The following is a 24,971-nucleotide window of genomic DNA, read 5'->3' on the forward strand; positions in this document are numbered from 1 at the left end:
CCTGTTCTTTCAACTTATCCAGGTCCCATATCCTTAATTTCCTACTGTTTTGCAATTTCTTCAGTTTTAATCTGCAGTTCAAAAATTATGCTCAGAGTCCACTTATGCCCCTGTAAATATCTTACAGTTTAAACTCTGGTTTCATGATATCTGTCGTATCACTGTAAATCAGTTTGAAGCCTCATTGTCCCCATGTCACTTCCATGTACATAACATGCTGTCATGATTCATAAAACAAGTGTCAGCGATGATTAAATAATACCCTGTGCAGAATTGTACCAGGTGGCTTCCTTTTTCATTTCTTACCCCAACATTTTCCTACTATTTCTCCTTCTCTTTCTTTTCCTATTGTTGAATTCAAGTTACTCATCACAATTAAACTTTATCTCCCTTTATAATCTGAATAATTTTCTTTATCTCATCATACATTCCTTCAATATCTTCTTTGCCTGTGGAGCTAGTGGGCATACAAACTCATAGTACTGTGGTGGGTGTTTGCTTCATGTCTGTTTGGCTACAGTAATGTACTCACTATGCTGTTCACAGTAGTTAACCCACATTAGTATTTTCTGATTCATTAGCAGGCCTACTCCTGCATTACTCCTGTTTGATTCTGTGTTTAAACCCTGTACAGATCTGACCAGAAGCCCTGTTCTTCAGGCCACTGCATTTGACTAATTCCCACTATATCTAACTTCAATCTATCCATTCCCCTTTTTAAATTCTGAAACATATGTGCCTATCTAGGGTATCTAACACTCCATGCTACAATCAGTAGAATGCCAGTTTTGTTTTTGCTGATGAGGACATCCTCCTGATTCATGTTGATTTTGTAGAGGCAGTTTTTGCTCTTCAGTACTGTCATAATGCATGAGCATAAAATGTGCTATAATTGTACAACATATAGACATCACTGATATAGGCCTACAGTTATGTGCAGTCTTGAGAGTGGAAATGATCTTCAGTTTTTCGCTATTGCTTGGTACCCTTGGCTGCTCCAGGGATCTACGATAAATGTCTGATAAACAGGGAGATATTTCTTTCACATAATCTCTATAGAATCTCACAGTTATCTCATCTGCTCCAGATGCCATGCCTGTGGTGAGTGATCTTAGTTCATTTATCTCAGTATCTGCCAATTCTGCATTCATGCAGTGTTTGAAAGATGGGAGACTGCATTCAGTACTTTGGCCTCCCTGTCGTGTTTTGTTCCAGTATGGTCACCAAGTGATGTCATGGATGATTTTGATGCATTTACAGACTGAACATACAATCAAAATGTATTAGGATTGTGGTAAAATTTGTTGGCAAAATCTTACATTTAAATTCAATGAATGCTTTTGCATTGCTCTCTTTATTTGTGTTTTGGCTTATTCAGCATTTGTTTGTCAGCTTTACTTTGAATTTGCTTAAATCTGTGACAATTTCATTCTGCTTTTGTAAAAAATTTCTAACATGACTATTGAACCATAGTGGGTCTTTCCTATTCCTCACAACCCTCTGCATGGAACATGTGGCTTAAGGCATATGATGATTTTGAATTTTATTAATTTGTATTCAACATCGTTATCCTTAGAGGTGATCTCTGCAATTTTCTTCCTGTCGCTGTTGCTGAGGAAAAACATTTTCATATCTTTCTTAACATTTTTAACTCACTGATGCCTTTCTCTACATTAACTGATCAAAATGTTTGGGTCTGTTAACTACTAGGTGGTCTAAAACATTGTCCTTATGAGTTGGTTATATAACTATACGCTCAAAGTATCTTTTAGACACGCCATTCAGAAGAATCTCAGACAAATCATTGTCTGTGGTGCTAGTTTTAATTGCAAGATTTCCTGTTCTGTAACTGGAAACACCTTTTTACAATAGCATGACAAGGAAACTTACTCGTAACATCAAGTACCTTTTTCTATTAGTAATCTGTAAACATATTTTCAATTTCATGTCAGAAGTGTACATCTATTAGTGTTGTAACCTTCATTCACATTTTTTTATCTCATTAATTCAGTGGAATTAATTTATTGCTTCATGACATTTACTGTTTGTGATGGAACACACATTCTGTGGTTGTTATTCAGTCTTAAACATGTAATTAATTATGATAGTAAGATATTTATCAAATTCAATGTAGTTGTTGCTGCTGATGCTATTATTACTCTCCCCACAACTGATGAACATGACTGCAACATATGCATACATTTTGTTTTTATTTGGGGACATTTGCAACTGTGGACCACATGAGCATGTAGAGTGCTGCATGCCACCTGAAAATGCTCCCTCCGCTTCCTTCACCACTGTCATCTGTCAGTCATAAAATCTATGTGTTTTGTATATTTTAGGTATAACTATGTTTTTTGTGAAAATGAAACACTAATTTTAAATTGAAAAGTAAAAACATTTTATTCAAAGTACTGACCATTGCTTTCTACACATTTTGACCACCTTTCTGGCAATTTGTGGACACCACGCCAATAGAAATGTTTGTCTTTTGAAGAAAACCAATCAGACACCCAATTTTCGACTTCTTCATTGGAACCGAAGTGTTCCTCAGCCATTGTGTATCCCATTGATGAAAACAAATGGTAGTCGGAAGTGGCCAAGTCTGCTGAATACGGCGGGTGGGGTAGCAGCTCCCAGCCAAGTGTTTTGATTGTATCCAGAACCAGTTTTGCATGTGTGCAGGTGCATTGTCGTGTAACGAAATTATTTTGCCATGTCTTCTGGCCCATGCTGGTCTTTTTTTGATCAATGCATAGTTCAAATTAATAATTTGTTGTCTGTAGCGATTAGTATTCATGGTTTCACCGGGTTTTAAAAGCTCATGATACACCACGCCTTTCTGATCGTACCAAACACAGAGCATTGCCTTCTTGCCGAATCGATCTGGTTTTGCAGTCAATGTTGATGGTTGTCCCGGATTAACCCATGATTTTCCCGTTTAGGATTCTTAAAATAAATCTATTTTTCATTGCCAGTAACAATTCGATGCAAAATTGATTTTCTTTCATGTCTTTGAAGCAAAATTTGACAAATGGTTTTTCTGTTTTCGATCTGTCTTTCATTCAATTCATGTGGCACCCATTTTCCACACTTTTGGATCTTTCCCATAGCTTTCAAACAGAAATGGTTTGTTGTGCAACATTTAGCATCACTGCCATTTGCTTCTGACTCAAAGTATCATCTTCGTCCAATATTGCTTTCAATTCGGCGTCTTTGAACTTTTTTGGTGGTCTTCAACATTCTTCATTTCTTACATCAAAATCGTTATTTCTGAACCATTGAAACCATCTTCTGCATGTTGCTTCTGATAGAGCATGATCACCATATGCCTCGACAAGCATTCGATGTGACTCTGCAGCACTTTTTTTTCAAATGAAAACAAAAAATTGAAGCTTTCTGCAAATTATCAGTTTCTGGTACAAAATTTGACATTGTTAACATGATGGAAACATATGATGTTGTTTGTTCCATGACTTGATGTATGCTAAATATCTTTGACACAAGTCATACCAAAAAAAAGAAATTAAGGCTTGTGCACAACAAATGTTCCCTATCGACACATTTGTATCTTAACACTCATTTCATACTGGTACACCTGGTAATAAAATTCTACTCAGTTGCAATGTTATTTTAGCAAAGCTATGTTGTTATTACATTTTCAACAATGTGTTTGTTATAAATGGTATGGCATCAATACTAGATGATACTAGCTAAATCTTGATGAACATTTGATCAGTATAATTTGTACTTGTATTTGTGTTTCTTTATTTATCATGTAAATTCTGATTAAATACATAGTTTGTACAAATGATATAGGATAAGTCATGTTTGATAAACTACATACAGGTTTGTATGTATTGTAATTTACATAACAACAGTCAATACAAATTGAATACTGCTAACATAAGTATGAAACCAATAATATGATAGAAAGAATATGGTTGTATAGTTAAGAATAATTATGCGATGAATTACACTGTATTTTCTTGGTGCACCAAACACTCAGAAACAGAATAGAAGCAGTGATCAAGCAATTACCCTTTTCATTTCACTGTAAATTTAGGTAAATTATACATCTGTTTCAGAAAGGATGGCATGTGGTAATATAACATAATATCAGTACGATACACTCCTCCGTGACAAATGTTGCTGCTCACTGAATTGACATACAGGTAGTGCTTCTGTCTAGTATCATGAGAGAGGAAACCAAAATTATGCTTGAAGATGTTTTCTTCTTTTAATATGCTTACTTTTATGATGATTAGTTCATTATAGGTGTATAAACAAGGAAGGGGCAGTGTACTGACACTCTTTAAATATTGGTCTACATGAGTCTCTGTATTTAGCATGTGTTACTATTCTAACAATCTTTTTTGTAGCCTAAATGCTTTTGTGCTACATATGGAGTTCTCCCAAAAGACAATTCCATACATCAGTAGTAAATGAATACTGTCATGGTACATTCTGACCACTGATGCACGCTTGTATTTTGTGAGAACATTCTAACAGAATATGTAAGTGTATTTAACTTTTGATTTACATTATTTAAGTCTGTCTCCCATTTAAGGTTGTCATGGATATATATACCTAAAATTTTTGTCTCATTCGCAGATGAGACAGTTTTTCAGTCAATGTTAGAAATTGGAATTGCTGGGTGGAGTTTCAGGGAAGTGTGAAAATTTGATTGACACAGTTTTTTTCAGACTTTATTATTAGCTCATGTGCACTGAACCATTGTGTTAAATTTTGTATTATATCTCTATCTGTTTTTGAAGGCTGTCTTCATCATATGACTTAATTAGGATAATACAGCTCTCCTTGCTATCATATACTGTGCACACCTCTTCATCTCCGAGTAACTACCGCAACATACATATGTCTGAATCTGCTTACTGTATTCATCTCTTGGTCTCTCTCTATGATTCCTCCCCCCCCCCCCCCCCCCTGCGTCCCCCTCCACACACACACACACACACACACACACACACACACACACACACACTTCTCCACCACGATTCCCTCCAGTACTAAATTGTTGATCCCTTGATTCCTCAGAATGTGTCCTACCAACTGATTCCTTCTTTTAGTCAAGTTGTACCACAAATTTCTCTTCTCCCTAATTCTATTCAGTACCTCCTCATTAGTTATGTGATATACTCATCCACTCTTCAGCATTCTTCTGTAGCACCACATTTCAAAATCATCTATTGTCTTCTTGTCTAAACTTTTGTAGTCTTTGGCTTCTACCAGTTTTTCCATTCCTCTGTAAGGGATTCATGTTATTATTTTGAAGCCATGTCTTACTAAACTGACAGTTCAGTAATTTTCACATCTGGTTCTTTTTCTTTTCTTTTTTTCAGTACTTTCTATCAGTAGCTCAATAGGATTGTTGTCTACTCCTGAGCCTTGTTTCAACTTTTAAGGTTTTCAGTGCTTTGTCAAATTCTTCATGCAGTATCGCATCTCCCTTGTCATCTTCCTCTAGATCCTCTTCCATTCCCACAGTATTGCCCTCAAGTACAGGGTGATTATAATTAAAGTTAAACTTTGGAAACACTGTAGAAATAACACCACTGGTCAGAATGATAGTGTGAAAATGGATCAGTCAATGGCGCTGTATGTGTCAGAAAATGTAAATGAAAACACTTATGCACACGACTCAATGAAGTTGGTATAAACACGCCGGGTACACTGCTTTTCCTCCTTTCGTGTCTGCGACAGTCACCATGACTGTCTCACTGCAAGATCGCACTCTGCTTGTAAAGCTGTATTACAAGAATGAGGACTGTCCACACATTGCTCTGCAGAAGTTTTGAACACTGAAGGTTTGAAAAAAGGCATTGGTCCGATGACTACTGTGGGCTGGAGAAAATAATTCAGAAGTTTGAAGAGATGGGTTCTTTTTATGTTCAACCTGGTAGAGGGAGGAAACGAATTGATTTGACATCAGTGGAAGCTGTGGCCACAGCAATGCAGCGGGAGATGAATGGTGGTGGGCAAATGTGTAGTGCACAGAGAATTGCCCGAATGTTGTACATAGCTGTGAGTGCAGTGCATAAAATTCTACAAAACTTCCTTCTTTGCTATCCATTCAAAATTACCCAATTGCACAAGTTTGTTCCTGTTGACCTGCCAGTAAGAGAGATATTTGCTTCAGAATTTCTTGCTGGCATGGAAGTGGACAGTGATTGGCCGTGGAAGATTTTGTGGACAGACGAAATCCACTTCCACCTGGCAGGATATGTCAATACACAGAATTGTAGAATATGGGCAGTGGAAAATCCACATGCAAATCAACCAGTACCACTTCATCCTGAAAAGGTTACTGTGTGGGTTTATGGCATCATTTATCATAGGGCAATACTTTTTCGGTGAGACAGGTGCTTCCAGTCCTGTTACCTGTACCATCACTGGTAAGTGCTATGAATGTCTTTTGCATAACCATGTCATTCCAGCTCTCCAACAGTGTGGATGTGTGGATGGGATCGTTTTAATGCAAGATGGCGCACCTCTGCACACTGCAAATACAGTTAAGCAGCTGCTGAAACACCATTTCAGAAATGTTAGAATTACCAGCCACTATTTCCCTACAGCCTCGCTGTCCTAATCACCTGATCTTAATCCATGTGACTTCTGGCTGTGACGCTATCTGAAATATGTTGTGTTCAGTGTGACTTCTCTTCCTTTTCCTACTGTTAAATTCCAGTCCCCCATGACTATTAAATTTTTGGCTCCCGTAACTATCTGAATAATTTCTTTTATCTCATAATACATTTCCTCAATCTCCTTCTCATCTGTGGAACTAGTTGGTATATAAACTTGTACTACTGTGGTGATGTGGGCTACATGTCTACCTTGGCTACAATAATGAGTTCACTATGCTGTTCGTAGTAGCTTATCCTTTTTTTATTTTTTTCACTAATTATTAAACCTACTCTTGCGTTACCCCTATTTGATTTTGCATTTGTAGCTCTATGTTCACCCGACCCAAAATCCTGTTCCTCCTTCCACCAAACTTCACTAATTCCCACTATAGTTAACTTTAACCTATCCTTTTACGTTTTTAAATTTCCTAATCTACCTGCTCAATTAAGGGATTTGGCATTTCATTCTCCGATCTGTAGAACTACAGTTTTTGTTTCTCCTGATAATCACATCGTCCTGAGTAGTCCCTGGCTAGAGATCTGAATGGGGGACTATTTTACTTCCAGAATATTTTACCCAAGAGGATTCCATCACCTTTTAACCATACAGCAGAGCTGCATGCCCTTGGGAAAAATTATGGCTGTAGTTTCACCTTGCTTTTAGATGTTTTAACGACCTCCTTTGTTACACACACTAGATGACCTTTAATTGTAATAAAGGTTCATGGAGTAATTAAATTTTGTTGGCTGGTTCTAGTGGTAGTTTTAAAGATAAAATACTCATTTTGCTCCTTGAGGATCTGCTTAAGTCCATTTCTTGAATTTCTTCTGTCTGGAGGCCAGGTTGTCTTGTAGATCTAGAAGCATTATTGGTTGATGTGAATAATGTAGAAGACAAAACTGATTCATTCATAATTTACATATTTAATAGTCCTGGATGCCTTGTTGCCATAAATTTACAATGTTCACTCAGTGAAATACATTCCATTTGTAGACAACTGCAGAAAACTTTACATTTCTCCTTCCTTCCTGCCCGCCAAACACACATGCAGTGATTAATTGTGTTAGCATGACATATACTACTATACAACTGGGATTTAAAACATTTCAGATAGGATCAGGAAAAGGATAAGACCATGAATTTGAGAATATACATTGTCCAAACAACTTATTGCATGTTACACACACCCGAAGAGTTTCGCTCGCATTCCACTGTGAGGGAAAGTCTTGCACCCGTGCATGATGTTTACAAATTTGAAAAGTAAAACATGCAGTAAAACAGGTGTTCTTGAAATATTATCATAGGTTTCTGTGGTCTCAGTAATTGAAGGCTGGTAAAAGGAGGCGTCTGGTGTGTGCTGATTGGAGGGTGGTGTCTGATGGTTCTTCATACTGCTGATGGTCTTGATGATTTTTTAGGAGTATACACAGCTCCCGGGGTATTTCCTACAACATTTAGCAGTGTATCAGCTTCAGAATACAATGTTCCCTGATCACATATGAGATTTAGAACTTAACTAGTGGCAACTATCTATTCACAACCGATACGAAAGAGCTACATGGGAACGAAGTTTTTCGCGACCGCACTTATATGTAAAACATTCTCGGTACTCTTGTCATGGCAAGAATGCCAAGAATGTTTCACATAAAAGAGTTACATGTTTGCACCTGTTACTGTCCTTCAAAGTAGTCACCAGCGCTGTGTAGAACCTGTTGCCAGTGATGTGGAAGACGTAACATACCGTTAGCAGAGCCTGTTCTGTTGATGGTACGAATGGAGTGGTCTACTGCCTTTTAAATCTCTGGAACAGTTCTGAAGCCAATGCCATGAAGTTGTTCCTTCGTCTTTGCAATAAAATCAAAGTCACAAGGACTTAAGTTTGGGGAGTATGGTGAATCGTACAGTAGTACTTCCCGATTCCCATTGACTGAAAAGAGCAGCCACAGCTTGTGCTGTATGCGCCTGTGCATTGTCATGAAAAGTAATGGGTGGGTTGCACAGAAAGTGTCACCACTTCTTTCGCTAAGCTGGTCGCAGGTGATGGTCCAAAAATGAACAGTAATACTGTGCATTGATTTTGTAAAAGCCCAATGTATGACAAGAAATTCCTTTTCAGTCACTGTGTATTTACACTCATGTTTTAACAGGATTCTACTCACAAATGCTCTTGCACAACATTTCATTACTCCATTTTTTTCACATATTTGAAATAAATGAGCTCCTAAGCCATAGTCACTTGAGTCACAATGTAATCAAAATGGTAGAGAAAAGTCTGGGGTAGATAGGATTCTACCATTGTATAGGGTTTGTTGGATCTTCTCAAAAGTTTCCTGACAATTTTGGTCCCATTTCCAAATTGCATTTTTCTTAAATTGGTTACTGAGACAGGGTGTGTTTAATACTTGGTTGTCTGAAAATTTTCTGTAAAATCCTACTAAATCAAAAAATGATTTCAGTTGCCTCCTATTCCTTGGACCTGGTAACTTAGCAATGCCTTCTATCTTTTCAGGACCAGGCAGCATACCTTCTTCAGAAAAGTAATGACCTAAAAATTTTATTCCTTTCATTCCAAAATTACATTTTTCTAGTTTTAAAGTCATACCCCCTTCCCTTAGTAGTAGGATATAAAATGTAGACTGGCAATGGCAAGGAAAGTGTTTCTGAAGAAGGGAAATTTGTTAACATAGATTTAAGTGTCACGAAGTCTATTCTGAAAGTAGTTGTATGGAGTGTAGCCATGTATGGAAGTGAAACATGGACGATAAATAGTTCAGACAAGAAGATAATAGAAGATTTCGAAATATGGTGCTACAGAGGAATGCTGAAGATTAGATGGGTATATCACATAACTAATGAGGAGGTATTGAATAGGATTGGGGAGAAGAGAAGTTTGTGGCACAACTTGACTAGAAGAAGCGATCGGTTGGTAGGACATGTTTCTGAGGCATCAAGGGATCACCAATTTAGTATTGGAGAGTAGTGTGGAGGGTAAAAATCGTAGAGGGAGAGCAAGAGATGAATACACCAAGCAGATTCAGAAGGATGTAGGTTGCAGTAGGTACTGGGAGATGAAGAACCTTGCACAGGATAGAGTAGCATGGAGAGCTGTGACAAACTAGTCTCAGGACTGAAGACCACAACGACAACAGCAACAACAACAATATATTTACAGAAAAATATATCTTTTTGTAGTACAGTAATTTTAAGTAATCTGTTTGTTAAATCACAAAGGTTAATTGTGTTAGCATGATATATACTACTATACAGTCAGAGTTTAAAACATTTCAAATAGGATTGAAAAAAGGGTATGATCGTAAATTTGAGAATATACATGGTACAAACAGCTTATTGCACATTACAGCGAGGCCGTTTTGGTCAATGTTATAATGCCAGAACTGTCAATCATCCAGACCATTGCCCCTGCAACTACTGAAAAGGCTGCCGCCCTCGTCATGAACCACATGTTCATCTGGCATCTCAACAGATATCCCTCTGTTGTAGTTGCACTTATGGTATAGCTATCTGTATCACTGAGTCACACAAGCCACGCCACTAGTCGCAAGGTCCGTGGTCCATGGGGAGGGGTGGGAGTGGCGGGGGGAGAGCATTAACATAAAGAATATCAGTTTGTATAAATTTTATTGACATGCTAGTACACTGACCAGCCATATTATTCTATTAAAAGTTTTTAAACACTTTTCATTCCTTATGTTAATGATCTAATGAATGAAAAGGGTTTAAAAATTTTAACAGAATAATATGACTGGGCAGTTCTGTAGTATGTCAATGAAATTAATGCAAACTGATAATGATAATAACTCTGTATCAGTCATGCTTCTTTTTCATGATTTGAAACACTACACTTTATTTTGAGGCCAACTAACTTAAACTGTTACCTCGATTGGGATTAAAATTTGATCTTAGTGATTGGTGTACATTCCTACATGTGAATATTTATCTCTGCTGGTGATGTTATTTGACTGCAGGCCTATGTTTGTTACCAAGTAACTTAAGTTGTTTTCAAATTAATCAGGGGACACTGTCATCAGGGCTATGATGCACTAGGCAGTCAGGCTAGAGCAGCCAATAACACAGTGATGGTTCATTGTAGTCCACACACTAGGCAGCTAGGATTTCCTGGCTGCAGCAGCCATCAGAACATGTTGGATTGCAAGGCAGCCTGCTGGCTCCTCACAGCGAGTTGTGAGCAACGTGTCTCATGGAGACCATATGTGGTTGTCTTCAGTCTCTATGCACTTGTCGAGGCAACCAGACGTTGTCTGCATCGTGAAAGAAAATTGGTGATGACTCTCAGTTGCTTGTAAGCTCTGGGGGAAATTCCAGTTCTTGAGGGATATGCAGTTTATCTTCAAATTTATAGCCATCTGTATTTTGCACAGAACTACATAAACCACAGGATCCTTTTACTATGGCAATTGCAAATTCTTCTCCAACATCCATTGGAGAGTGAAAAATTTGCAGTTTATTTGCCAGAGAGCCAAATGTGAGTTCCACAAACTGCCTAGCCTGAGACATTAGTCAGTTAAAGATTCTTTTTCTGTTTGTTAAACTCCTTCCTTCATATGGATGCATTAAAATTTCAGATATACCAAGTGCCTTGTCTCAAACAATGACATACAGCATTGGTACGCCATTGTCTAATATGGATCTTAACTCTGGTATTTGTAAATTTTTATTTATGAGTTTTACGTGCAAGATTGATTGCTTAAAAATAGATAAGTCACTATGATTTCTGTATACTCTAACATCTATGTATGTGAACTCATTGCATATAACAAGTAATGTAAAAAGAATTTTTATAATTGTAGTAAAGTGGGCCAGAATAACTTGCCTTTGCATTACTTATGAGACAAAAGGTAAACAATTACAGCGTTTTTCACATCCATCTTGTTTGGCTGATCACTCACAACTGACCATTAGTTGGCTGCTAAAGGTTTCACTCTTTGGATTTGGATGAGCTGCTCCTGAGAGAGCTTATGCTGGGAGATACTTTTTCCTGATGCAGATTTAAATACTTTGACTAACCAGAAAAGGATGCCGCACTATTATGCCATATGTACCTTTTACATTAGTATAGCTTTGGCCAAAAGGCTGTGACTACTTCCAATGATTCATTTCTTCCATAACACATTTTCTGGGTGTGGTTCCATGCAATATTTTAAAATAACTACCACTGAATAAAATCCATGTTCAAGCCACAGTTACAGTGGCCTTTTACTGGGTGTACTGGTGTTTTCTGTTGTCGAGGGTCCATTATGTTTCATCATGACTCCACTTCTGAGCATGGCATTACATCAAAATTTTAAATACTATTAATATTAGTGGTCTCTTGTGATGGAAGCCATGGGAAACTTTTTTAGATTGGTTTCTTCTGGTGGAAGGATAGCAGATCTGCTGTTATCTATTGTGCTTTACAGTAAGAGCCATTGTAGCAATCATTGGGGGTGTATATTCCTGTTTTCCTCCTGCAGAACATCGGTTGTACAACTGCAGTTTCTTACCGGTTAATATGTCAAGTTATTTATGTGGCCTGTTGTGTTCTGATGGTTGGCAGTCAGAACAGTGCAAGCCTATAGCTATCCACTATATTTAAATTATTGATATTTCAGTGTCCTCTGTGATCATGTGCGGCATCATCCCTTGCTGCTTGGAAAGTCATCATCTTTGTTTCCCCTGTACCTAGCATTAGCATACTGCACATACACTTTGTATGAGTTATGAACTGTTTAAAGAGGTATATTGTACCGATTTTTTAAAGTATTTGATCTGATGAGGACAGTTAGCTGAAAAACATTATCAAATTAGAAAGAATTAAGAGTGGCCAAGACTGAAGAATTTTTTGTGTTTCATGCTCTCCATTTATTGTACAGTGTTTCTGATATAGCTTACTACATCTTGTCATTACAGAATTTCCAGTAATGTAACATTAGGTGTTCAGTTCCTTACTTAAAACTGAGGGAACTGAAAGCCATTGTTTTTCATGGAACAAAATGCTTGACAAAATAGTCACTTAAAAAATGCCAAATGACATCCTTCTAACATTCCTGTTATTTTTTATCTTTATCAGTGTTCTTCTTGGCATTGGCCAACTGATGTACATGTGCAAGCATCAGAGAGTAAAAATTATGATGAACTTCAGTTAATATGTACAGAACAGGTCATATGGTATGAAAATACACCAGACTTAATTTAATCGATATACAGTAAAAACCATAGTGATCGAAAACAAATGTCTGCAATAGACCAATTGCTGCACTTTTTAATTCATTAATTTTTATGTGACTGCTGTCACTGTTTTGGCTACTGTTTAGTCAAATGTGTATAGTGCTACTTCTTTCCCAAACTAAACACATGAATGAATTTCATAATTTCCAAATGATAATATTAATAATAATAATAATAATAATAATAATAATAATAATAATAATAATAATAAATTAATTAATAATAAACTACTGTATATTAATCCATTGTCTGGTTCACATTAATGTGCAAAAAAGGTAGTAACTGAAAGCAGATGCCATAATAAAATAGGAGATTAAAAGAATTGTGTGACCCTTGCATATATAGTCAAAAAGTGTGACAAATGTCAATAAAAATATCCTCATGAAATTGAATGTTGACATATGCACTTACATTGCTTAGACTTGTAAAACAATACAGTGATAAAGGGACTGATGACCATAGCAGTCTGGTCCCTTTAATCCCCCAAACCAACCAACCAACAAATACAGTGATAAATCAGAAATTGTACATCACATTGCTCAAGCACAACCGAAAAAATAAAAACACATTCAAATAGATTGTTATTATTGTTAATAAACAATATAGAGAGAAGGATAGATTGCTATTCACTGTAAAGATTTCACACTGTGTTGCAGACAGGCACAATCAAGAGACTATTACATGTTTTGCTTGTGGCCAAAACCTTCTTCAGGAAAGGAAACACAGACACATTCATTCACACAAGCAAGCACACTTCATGCGCACATGACTGCAATCTCTTTCAGCTTTGGTCAGAATGCAGCTGTCACTGTAGCGGTTCACCTACTTTGTTTTTTTGTTTGTTGTCTTCAGTGTTGACGTACTGCTTTGCTACACTGGCTGAAAATGGGGTTTGTAATTTGGACACTAACTACTGTAAATAATGTAGCTGACAGGTGCACAGTTATGTTTCACAGTCTTTTACTTTCACTGTTCAAGATAGAAACCCTCCTTCCGCCAATACTACACAGTTATACGTGGCCAGTGCTCTATTGCTCTAACTTCCCATAAGCCTCATTACTAGTTTGCAGGTGAACATCCACATAACTGCAAAAATAGTTTAGCGTTGAACATCTATGAGCAGTAAAAATATAACCACATAATTCACAGTTATTTTGGAATAATCAGGTACGTATGGAACAGACACTGTCATTGCTTTAACACATGGCCCATCTGTGTAGCACTTATTTCACTGTTAAGTTGATGCATTGTTGTCTAACTAACCAACTCAGGTTCCTCGTCTGAAACTTGGCCATGGACTGACTGTGTCGTGACCAAAATTGGGGCCATTATATATCATCATAGTTCGCAGCTCGTGGGCTTGCGGTAGCGTTCTTGCTTCCCGCACACGGGGTCCCAGGTTCGATTCCCAGCAGGGTCAGGGATTTTTCCTGCCTCGAGATGACTGGGTGATGTGTCATCTTCATCATCATCATCATTCATTCCCATTATGATCGGAGGAAGGCAATGGCAAACCACCTCCACTACGACCTTGCCTAGTACGGCGGTGCGGGTCTCCTGCACCATCCCCTACACTCCTTGGAGTATGGGACCTCATCATCATCATATATCATCACAGTAATAGGTGCTGAAACTACACACTGTTCGAAGATAAATGTACAGAAATTACAATTAAAACTTAACTCATTAAGTTAACTGAATACATCAAAAAATTCCATCCTTTATAACAGTTAGGTCAAATTATTTGTTTAAATGATGAAAGTAACAAATATTGTTACACAAACAATACTTTTGACAAAACTGTTAATTAATTTGGAATTGATTAAGGGCTGGTTTTGTTAACATGTTTTTGAATAGAGTCAAATAGATCCTTTAAGAATACTATTAGTTGTTCCTCCAAATGTTTATAATTAGTACAGAATTTATACGTCAACAATTGAATATAAGTTACAAAAAATTACTGATTTTACCTCATAACAAAAGATACTAACTAGGAATAGTTGAAATAAATTAGAAAATCAATTACATACATAAAACTAAGCACAAAATTAGATCTGGTGTTATATTCTTTAAAACTGATGGCCAACCTTTCTCTTTTATGAAAATGCAGATTATACTCATGTATGTTCATGGTAATTAGCTCAAAAATTAAAAAAATGAATTTTAAGGAGGCAGATGGCAAAACAAGAGGGAAAGTAAAAGTATCCCAGCTTGCTTCATCACATCACACCCTCATTGGAATCACATCACACCCTCATTGGATTGACCAGACAGACATTGAAAATAGCTAACTGGGCAATTCAATGACCACAAATCACCCCAGACAATGGGTTAAAGTTCTACACACAAAAAATATTACATTCAAAATCTTATCAAAACTACTGTACATATTTATACTTATATGAACTGGCCATATGAAAATCCCCATACAAAATATTTACATACAGTGTATTGTACATTTGCACAAAATTGCCACAAGTTATACTTTTAGTAAAAATTAGGCATCTTCATCATAAGTGATGTCCTTTTTGGGTCAACAAAGATTACATTCTAAGATCTGTATCACTTTGTACAAGTCCTTTCTTGCCTAAAAGAATAAATCCTCAAGCGTTGCAAGAAGTTACATTACACTGCACATTGCAGTTCACTTTGTAGACAGAAAATTTCACTTGCTCAGTGTTTAGTATTTTTCACAAGCACTTTCACACTTTTAATGAACTTTAACACACTTTCTCACCAAGTAAATGCACTGCTGTCAGTTCCCTTGGAGATGGTTCTCCTCAGCCACAGTAAATGAAAAAATTAGACAAAATACCCTACTTTAGTACACTTACTTTTACAAGGTATACAACTTTGCTTCCACCCTCTTTTTCTCAACATTTGAGGCTTTAATGAAACACATCGGCTACACATGTATCATTCAAAGTATTTTCCATCACTGGCCACTACTTTCTCCCATCTTTCAGGCAGTGTACAAATCCCACATCAAAAAAATTGTTCACCTTTTGAAGCGATCCACAAATTGATCCAATATGTGACTTCTTCATGAGATCAGAAGTGTTGGTCAGCCAGGCCATGCACCATTGATCTAAACAGGTGATAATCAGAGGGAGCAATGTCTGGAGAATATGGCGGGTGGGGTAGGACTTCCCTTTTTAATGTTTCCAAGTACCTTTTGACCTCTTTTGTGACGTGGGGTCGAGCTTTGTCATGCTGAAAAATCACTTGATGATACACCTTGGTGTATTGCAGCCCTTTGTCTTTTAATGCTCTGCTCAAATGCTTTAATTATGTTTGATAACAACTACCTGTGATTGTTTCACTTGGTTTTAATACCTCATAGTACACGACACCTAGCTGGTCCCACCAAATGCAGAGCATGATATTGGAGCCATGAATATTCAATTTGGCTGTTGACGTGAAGTCATGGCCAAGATATCTCCATGATTTTTTGCATTTAGGGTTATCGTAATGAACCCATTTTTCTTCCCCAGTCACTATGCGATGCTGAAATCCCTTCCGTTTTTGCCTCTGAAGCAACTGTTTGCAAACACGCAAACACACAAACACTGTTCAACATCTCTTGGTTTCAACTCACATGGGACCCAAGTTCCTTCTTTCTGAATCATGCCCATAGCCTTGAGACATTTTGAAATTGTTTGCTGTGTCACTCCCACTAATCATGCCAATTCTTCTTGAGTTTGACGTGAGTCTTTACTCAGCAATGTCTCCAATTCTGCATCTTTGAAAACATTCTCTCTTCCACCACTATGCCAATCTACAACGTTAAAATCACAATTCTTGAAGGTCAGGAGTTAGGTTTGCGCCTTGTCCCAACAAGTAACTATTACACAGTTAATGCGCAGGCGCAAGGTATTGTGTCTGCCTAGGTGGGCCTCATGACGCTGCGGTCAGTTCCAGTACAGCACCCGTGGCTGTTGCATTGCGGTTGCAAAGAGGGGCCGAGGCGGTTTCAGATAAGTTTTTACAGTCTGGCGATAATTTATGGATTTGTAGTTTTAGCTTGACGATGTCCACTATGGACAAAAGGTAGTTAGTTTTATTCTGAAGAAGGTTGGGTTATTCTGGCTGAAATGTAGGTAAATTCTAGGTAAACAGTGCAACTGAGGCTGTTGGTTATTAAAATTAAGATTAATATTTATACAGTTGCTGACAGGGCCATGAAATGTTGAAAATATTCACTTATTTATATGTATTTTCCCTATGCCTCTGATGTAGTTCCTCTGGAAGAGACAAGTGGAGTGCTTTTTAATAATTACTACGCCAGCTTTCTCCATCTTGCTTTGGCCCCTACACACAAGTCACTAGGGACTGTTGTAACTGCAACATATGGGTTCTTTATGGCATGTCAGTGCCCTGTGCTGATTACTTCACACTTGTACACAATGCCCGCGGGACTGTACCTTCCCACTTGCGAACTGTCATAAACCTTCCTCGCAGAATTGTTTGCAAAATGCCAACATTGCCCACACCTGCCCTCTGATGTGCCAGTTGGTCCCTTAAGCACTGCCTTCCAGCCATAGCTGTGCAGAGTTCTAAGAATTCCCTAAATCCATGCCTGTACTTATTTGTGATGCAGCACTTTTCTGAAGAAAGCTTTAGTTGAAAGCTAAATGTGTAACAGTCTTTTTGTTGTGCCTGTCTACAACTCAATGTGTCATCTTTATGGTGAGTAGCAATCTATCATTTTCTGTACATTGTTGATATTATAACCTCAAGTTTGCATTGTTTAGTAAATTAATCAAGTATTGTATGAATTCCTTCATATGCAGTTTCATAAAATTACAGAGTTGTTTAGTCTAATATGTGAAGCTGTAGTGGCAACAAATGGATTTAATTTAAATTCTTGCTTGTTGTAACAGCAGATGTGAAATGAGAGTATTATGGCTTACCTCATAATAAGTAATAAAATAATCTTGGTTAATAAAATAATTTAACATTTGGAACACAATTTTGAGTGATTTTTTTCCAGAAAAATGTCATTAATTAAGATTGTCTCAAAATGAATTTCTGGTTTGACAGAATAATAGCAATAAGCATGCTGTTTATTATAAATGCAAATATATTATCATCATCTTATCAGCTGCCATCTAACATCTACTTCTGGACGGAAGTCTCCTGTGTATCTTTCGATGCATCACAATCTTTATGCAAGCATATAATCCTTCACTATATTCTTTACACAGTTGACTCTATTATTGAGGCATATATCTTAATGTGGCGACTAGTTTTGTATTCTTTTATCAGAGGAATCTGTTAGTTGGTACGATAAGCAACTGTTGACAGTTTCTTTCACATCTTAGATAGAAGCAACACCCAGCTAACAATTTATTATACTATTTATTTACTCAAGTCAGAAGCATGCACATGACTCCATAAATTTACAATTTCAGGCAAGGAAATGGACTGAATTTACACATGTAGTAACATACAAAATGGAAACCTAACAGTCTTAGTCCAGGAACAAGAAACTTCTACATCACTTTCTTGTGCCTTGAACAGCTCTGCCTCATTACAAGAATTGGGGCAATGCAAACACTGATACAGATGCTTCATTGCCTGTACCTTTCCACATTCACACTGTGTTGGCCCTTGTAAGTATGTCCATTTCTTTAGGTTGTCTTTAGGTTTGCTAACGCCCATTTGTAACCTGTTCAGTGATCTCCAAGTGATCTAGCCTAAGTTGTATCTGGCTGGTAAGTATTCTGCTGGCTTTACCCCAGCTTGGAGATGACTTATTTTGGCTGCCCACAGTTTTTCTCTGGTTTTTTGGCTGATGTGTTTAGTGTTGATGTTGACTGTATAAAACTCTCTCTAGGTTTCAGCCTAGATCGTGGTGGAGTATGTCCATGCAGTGGCTGTTACTCATTTTTTTCTACTTCTTCCTTTAGGCATTTGGTACAACTTATCAACAGGAGTTGCTTTCAGTTATCCACTAATTAGCCTCGCAGTTTCATTAATGGCTATGTCTGCTTCTTTCATATGGGTGGATTTGTATCACATTGGGCCGGCATATTCACCAGCTGAGAAACAGAATGCCTAACAGAAGTACAAACCACTTGGCACAGGGAACCCCAGTTAATTCCTACAAGTTTCCAGATTAAGTTTCTAGGGGTTCATACGTTCTGTATGGTAGATGAAAACAATAGCAGCCAGGTCTGGGGTGTGATGACAGTGATGAATTTCCTCTCAGCATAAAGTTGTGATTGAAAAATTGTGCAGAGTATATTGTGAATCAGAAGAATGACCTTTTGACATGACTAGTTATTAAGTGCAGTTTGCTAAAAAAAACTCTTCATGGATATTATGCATGTGTATTGTCATAATTTGTGGCATATAAAAAGCAGAAACTAGTGCTCAAATATTTAAAAAAAAGTTGTTCTTTGGAGAATGAGCCGCTGTAAGGATTTAGATATGGTTTTCACACGTAAGTAGACTGACTCACAAGGCAAGTTTACATATATAATTTGTTGTTTGTACTAATGATGAGTATTATGTCTGAAGTGATGTCTTGTGGCAATGATGGAAGGTATGAGCTGATTAGCTAGAGAGGAGGTCGTATCTGATGGAAAAACAAGTAAAAATCTGTCGCAACTCCAGAGAGCTGTGGAGCCTGACGAGAATCAATACATATTATAAATTTCTGTCTGTATGAAGGCCAATCTCAGGATCTATTGTAAGAATTTTTATACTGATTTTAATAACAGATAGACTGATTCTTGAGGAAAGTTTGTATGTATCTATATGTATTATAAAATAAAGTTATCCACCAGGTTTTTCTGTCTGAATGTGAAGCCTAATCTCAGTAACTAGGATAGGTTTTATGATACAGTTGTCACTAATATACTACTGTTTGTGAAAATTGCAACAACCAGAAGTGTGAAAATTGCAACACGCAGAAGGAATGGTCAGAATCACTACAAAATTAGATGGAAGCATAATTAGTGATTAAAATTACAGAGAGATATCATGCACATGGACCCTGCTGTTACACTATGGTCAATTGGTGCACAGCCATCAAACATAGCGGAAACATGCAAGCAAGTGCCGGTACACCTTGTCCCCATCAAAGGAGCTGTATCGACATGGTGGAAATGAGTTCAAATGGGGCAGAATGATTGGACTCCAGGAAATGGATTTGTCGTACTGTGAGATTGCAGCTTATATAGGGCACACTGCTACAAGAGTGAAATGTGTGGAACCAGTGGCTAGAAGAGGATTGTACACAGCTACAAGTTGGCACTGGACCTCACAGTGTGATTGCAGAGCAAGATGACCACCATTTTCTGATACAATAGAATACAATACAATACTGCTGTGCCTGTGTTATTTAGAATTGTGATGCCGTGTACACATGTCCAAAGGAACAGGCACTGTGATGACTACAGCTGTTATGAAATAACTGAAATATTTTCACAGTTGTGAGTATGGACAGTGATCAGTTGTATAATGGAATGATGACAGTGAAAATTTGTACCAGACTGGGACTTGAACCTGGATTTCCCACTTACTGTGAGCACTCATCTTAACATTAGGCTATCATTACTTATTGATAGCCTAATCTTAAGATGACCACTTGTGATAAGTGGGAAATCCAGGTTCAAGTCCCAGCCCAGCACAAATTTTCATTGTTGTCATTTCAGTATACAGCTGATGGTTGTCCATATTCGCAAATGTAAATACATTTCATGACCAACATCTTGTCCACCTGACTGTAACTGACAAAAACTTCATCCACAGTGTTGGCACACCATTGGATCACTGTAACAGGTGTGGACATGTTTACACCGGTGGTTTGATATCATTTGCCGAGGACTCAACTATGGCTATGCATGCCATTGCATTAGCTTCCACTGACAAGAAAGCACGAATGCTTCAGGTGTAATGAGCATTTGAATGGTTCACTGGCATCCTGAGTAACTAAATGTTGTATTTACCAAAGACAGTCAGACAGAGTGTATTGCTGAGTGGTATAGCACACAAAAGCCGTGTGTGAAGGTTCAGTGCACCATTGGCTATGCCATGTGATATTGTCTATTACCTATTGAGGGCAGTGTGAGCAGCAACCATTGCGTCAGGGAGGTTTTAGACCACAACTCACTGCTCCTCCTTCAAGCAGCTCCACATGCCGTATTTCAAGAGGAAATGCCTGGTCACACATGACAAGGAATGTGCAAGACTTATTTGAAGAATAATGGCTACAAATGCTTGCATGGTGTGCACATATGCCTGATGTGTTACCTATCAAACATGTCTGGGATATGGTTGGTTGGCAGCTTGTTTGCTGTGATCCTCCTGCAGCCACTGTTGGTGCTTTGTGGACATACCTTTGAACAGTGTGGAAGTGTATTCCACAGCAGTATAGTCAGGTCCTGTTTGATTTAATGCCACAATATCTAGAGGCTTTGTTTGCATCACTTGATGGTTCCACTCCTTGCTGTATTCTCATGGTCAAAGTGCATTTATCCTTCTGTAATTATAACCATATGTGTAATGTTATGTCCCTAATCTGTCGATTACATTTCATTGTAATCATGTGTTTCCTTCTTTGTGTAGCAGTTTTCATAAACAATAGTGAAGATAGACTGATCTACAAGAAAGAGTTGTGTATATCTGTGCATATTACGAATTAAAGTCGCCTAGCATATTTTTCTGTGTCTATATGATGGCCAGTCTAAGGAAATGCCATAGGAATTTTTAACTAATAGAGAGACTGATTCACTAGGAAGATCTGTGTATGTTGCTACATATTATGAACAAGTGGTCCAGCCATAGATACCTAGTGCTAGACATGTGAAGGCATGGTATGTAGCCATTAACTTATAAATTAATGTCAGTGACATAGGTCACTAGCCAAAATAAGAACCTTGTCTTGTGTGTACACAAAATGGCAACCATGTCACAGTATTGTCAACATTCATAATGAGAACTGGCTCACTAAGTGATCTATTACATGTGTCCTGACAGAACTGTTAATTCTATTTTAAAAAGAAAATTTGTTTTCGTGGATAACATCAGAATTGTAAGACTTAACTACATTTTATGGTAAATAAACAGGACTAAAACATGAGAGGAGAACACAAATCCAAGAAGAATGGATGAGTGGAAGTACTGCAGTGATATGTGCAACAATTAGTTTTGGAATGGGGGTGGACAAGACATCTGTCAGGTAAGATTTCTTTCCATGGTCATAAGATATTACATTTGAATTTTTATGCATGTAGTGGAAGTAATAGGGATGTTAGAACCTTAAGACAGGAGTGAGAAGGTAAAATTTTTTGTAGTTTGTGGCTCTGAACTGGTGACTGGTTTATACTATGAAAAGCCTTGTTATACAGTAGCATAAATTTGAAACAACTCATAACACTCTTTCTTTATCTCTTCTAAGATGGTAATTTTGATCATTTTCCTGCAGAGAAAATACCAAGAAAGCCTGCTGTACTGCAGCACATGATAGTGGTCATATCCAAATAATTTGGGTAGCATTGCAAGTTCATGTAGTAGTAGCAGTGGTAGTAGTAGTTTTATTTACCCAAAGATATCTTGGATATGTCTTGGTATTAAAATTTACGGACAACAAAAATAAAATAATTCACATATACAGAAATTTACAGACTTATAAGCTTAGAATGACAAGGATGGGACAGTTAGTCAGCCGTGATCTTATCTACATCTAAATAGTTACCCCACAAGCCACTTTACTGTGAATTGTGCACAGTATGTTTTACCACTACTAGTCATTCCCTTTCCTACTCCACTCACAAATAGAGTGAGGAAAAACAACAGTCTATATGCCTCCATATAAGCCCTAATTTCTGATATCTTTTCTTCATAGTTCTAATGGGAAATGTATGTTGCTGCAACAGAATTGTTCTGTAGTCAGCTTCAGATGCCACTTCTTTAAATTTTCTCAGTAGTGTTGCTCATAATCGTTGTTATGTTCCCTGCAGGGATTCCTATTTCAGTTCCCAAAATGTTTACATGAAACTTAGGTGTTGTTTGAACCTACCAGTAACAGGCTTGCCTCTGAACTGCCTCAGTGTCTTCCTTTAATCTGACATGGTGCATTTTATATCCTGTGTGTTGTAGAAATACTGTTTATTGTCATTTGTTCTGGTGTGTACACTAAACCACAGGAAAACAAACCACATTCCTACAAGTCTGCCATAGACTGGGTTCATGAAGTAAATGAACCATTAACAAGTCTGGGATGTACCAAAGCCAGTGTAGAAATACAACAGTTTCATATCAGTAACCATGCAAAGCCAGAAAACAAACTGAGTCAACTTGGCTGTTCAGGTCATGATATTAGGAGCTACAAAGTACAGAAAGCAATGATTTTCACCTTAGCCCAGGCCACAGGCTCAGCGGCAAACAGTTGCTTGGGTGGCACCATGTGATGTGCATATCTCAGCTATGGCTTGCATTATGACGGCAGCCCACCGCTGCAGTTCACAGCCTTAGTACCTCTGATATGTCCACGTCCCTGCTAGGTGGAGAATCTATCACTGTCAAATAAAAAGGCATGGATCTCAAACACTCGAGCAGTATATACTAAGATGGTATCTGTTCTTTCAGACATGTCCGAAAGAACAGATACCATCGGTGACCATGCAGCTTGTTAGTGTATATATATATATAATCAAGGCTCACTGGCCACTTGACCATCTTCTTCTTCTGTGTGAATGCACAAACAGTGCCCGAACTCTTACAGGAATCGGCAACACGCCACGAGAAATGAGTATAATGGGCGGGGGCACTACGAATGTAGTGCGGGACAATACGTTGAGAATGTGGGTTTCACAGGAGGCATGCCAGAGATAAATCCCCACAGTCGCACAATCGTCTGTGTCCTTGGTGGCTCAGATGGATAGAGCGTCTGCCATGTAAGCAGGAGATCCCAGGTTCGAGTCCCGGTCAGGGCACACATTTTCATCTGTCCCCGTTGACATATGTCAACACCAGTAAGCTTTTTGCAGGTGAACTTTACTTTTCCAAAATTCTTCCAATAAACTTTAAGTTGACCATTCACCTTTCCTATGACAATCTTCACATGCTTGTCCATTTTATATTGATTTACAGTGTTATGATCAGATATTTAAACAATGCAGTTGTTTCAAGCAAGACACTACTAATGATGTATTCAAACATACTGTTTTTTTCCCTATCATCTGCATTAATTTACATTTTTCTACGTTTAGAGCTAGGAGCCATTCATCTCACCAACTATAAATATTGTCTAAGTCATCTTGTATCTGCCCACCTGGTTGGCCTTGCGGTTTAATGCACTGCTTTCCAGGCGGGAAAGAGCACCTGGTCCCCAGCACGAATCTGCCCAGCAGATTTGTGTCAAGGTCCGGTGAACCGGTCAGTCTGTGGATAGTTTTTAGGCAGTTTTCCATATGCCTCTGCGAATGCGGGCTGGTTCCCCTTATTTCGCCTCTGTTACACTATGTCGGCGATTGCTGCGCAAACAAGTTCTCCACGTACGCGTACACCACCATTACTCTACCATGCAAACATAGGGGTTACACTCGTCTGGTGTGAGACGTTCCCTGGGGGGTCCACCGGGGGCTGAACCGCACAATAACCCTCGGTTCGGTGTGGGGCGCAGAGAGGTGAAGTGGACTGCTGTAGTCGTTGTGGGGTTGTGGACCACTGCGGCTGCGGCGAGGGCAGAGCCTCTCCGTCGTTTCTAGGTCCCCGGTTAACATACAATACATCTTGTATCCTCCTACAGTCACTCAAAGATAACACTTTCTTGTACATGATAGTGTCATCAGCAAATATCCACAGATTTTTGGCCACCTTGTCCAGCAGATTATTTATGTATATAGAAAATAATAGCGGTCCTGTCACACTTCCCTGGGGCACTAGCGATGATACCCTTGCCCTGATGAACACTTGCCATTGAGGACAATGTATGAGTTGTATTATTTAAGAAATCTTTAAGCCATTCACATGCCTGGGAATCAGTTCATATGCTCACACTTTAGTTAACAGTGAGCAGTGGGGCAATGTGTGAAGTGATTTTCAGAAATTTACAAATATGGATT

At 38.0% G+C, this 24,971-nt stretch overlaps 1 protein-coding gene across 1 annotated transcript in view; it reads left to right on the forward strand.

Moving 5' to 3' along the window:
- Positions 1 to 24,971, forward strand: part of LOC126298297 (ATP-dependent DNA helicase Q5-like) — a 147,873-nt gene that overhangs the window by 86,103 nt on the left and 36,799 nt on the right. Inside the window, exon 7 of the mRNA XM_049989594.1 lies at positions 21,973 to 22,084. Coding sequence (XP_049845551.1) covers positions 21,973 to 22,084 — 112 coding nt within the window. The remainder of the gene's footprint in view (positions 1 to 21,972; positions 22,085 to 24,971) is intronic.

This window comes from Schistocerca gregaria, chromosome X (assembly GCF_023897955.1).
Source record: "Schistocerca gregaria isolate iqSchGreg1 chromosome X, iqSchGreg1.2, whole genome shotgun sequence".
Taxonomy (NCBI): domain Eukaryota; kingdom Metazoa; phylum Arthropoda; class Insecta; order Orthoptera; family Acrididae; genus Schistocerca; species Schistocerca gregaria.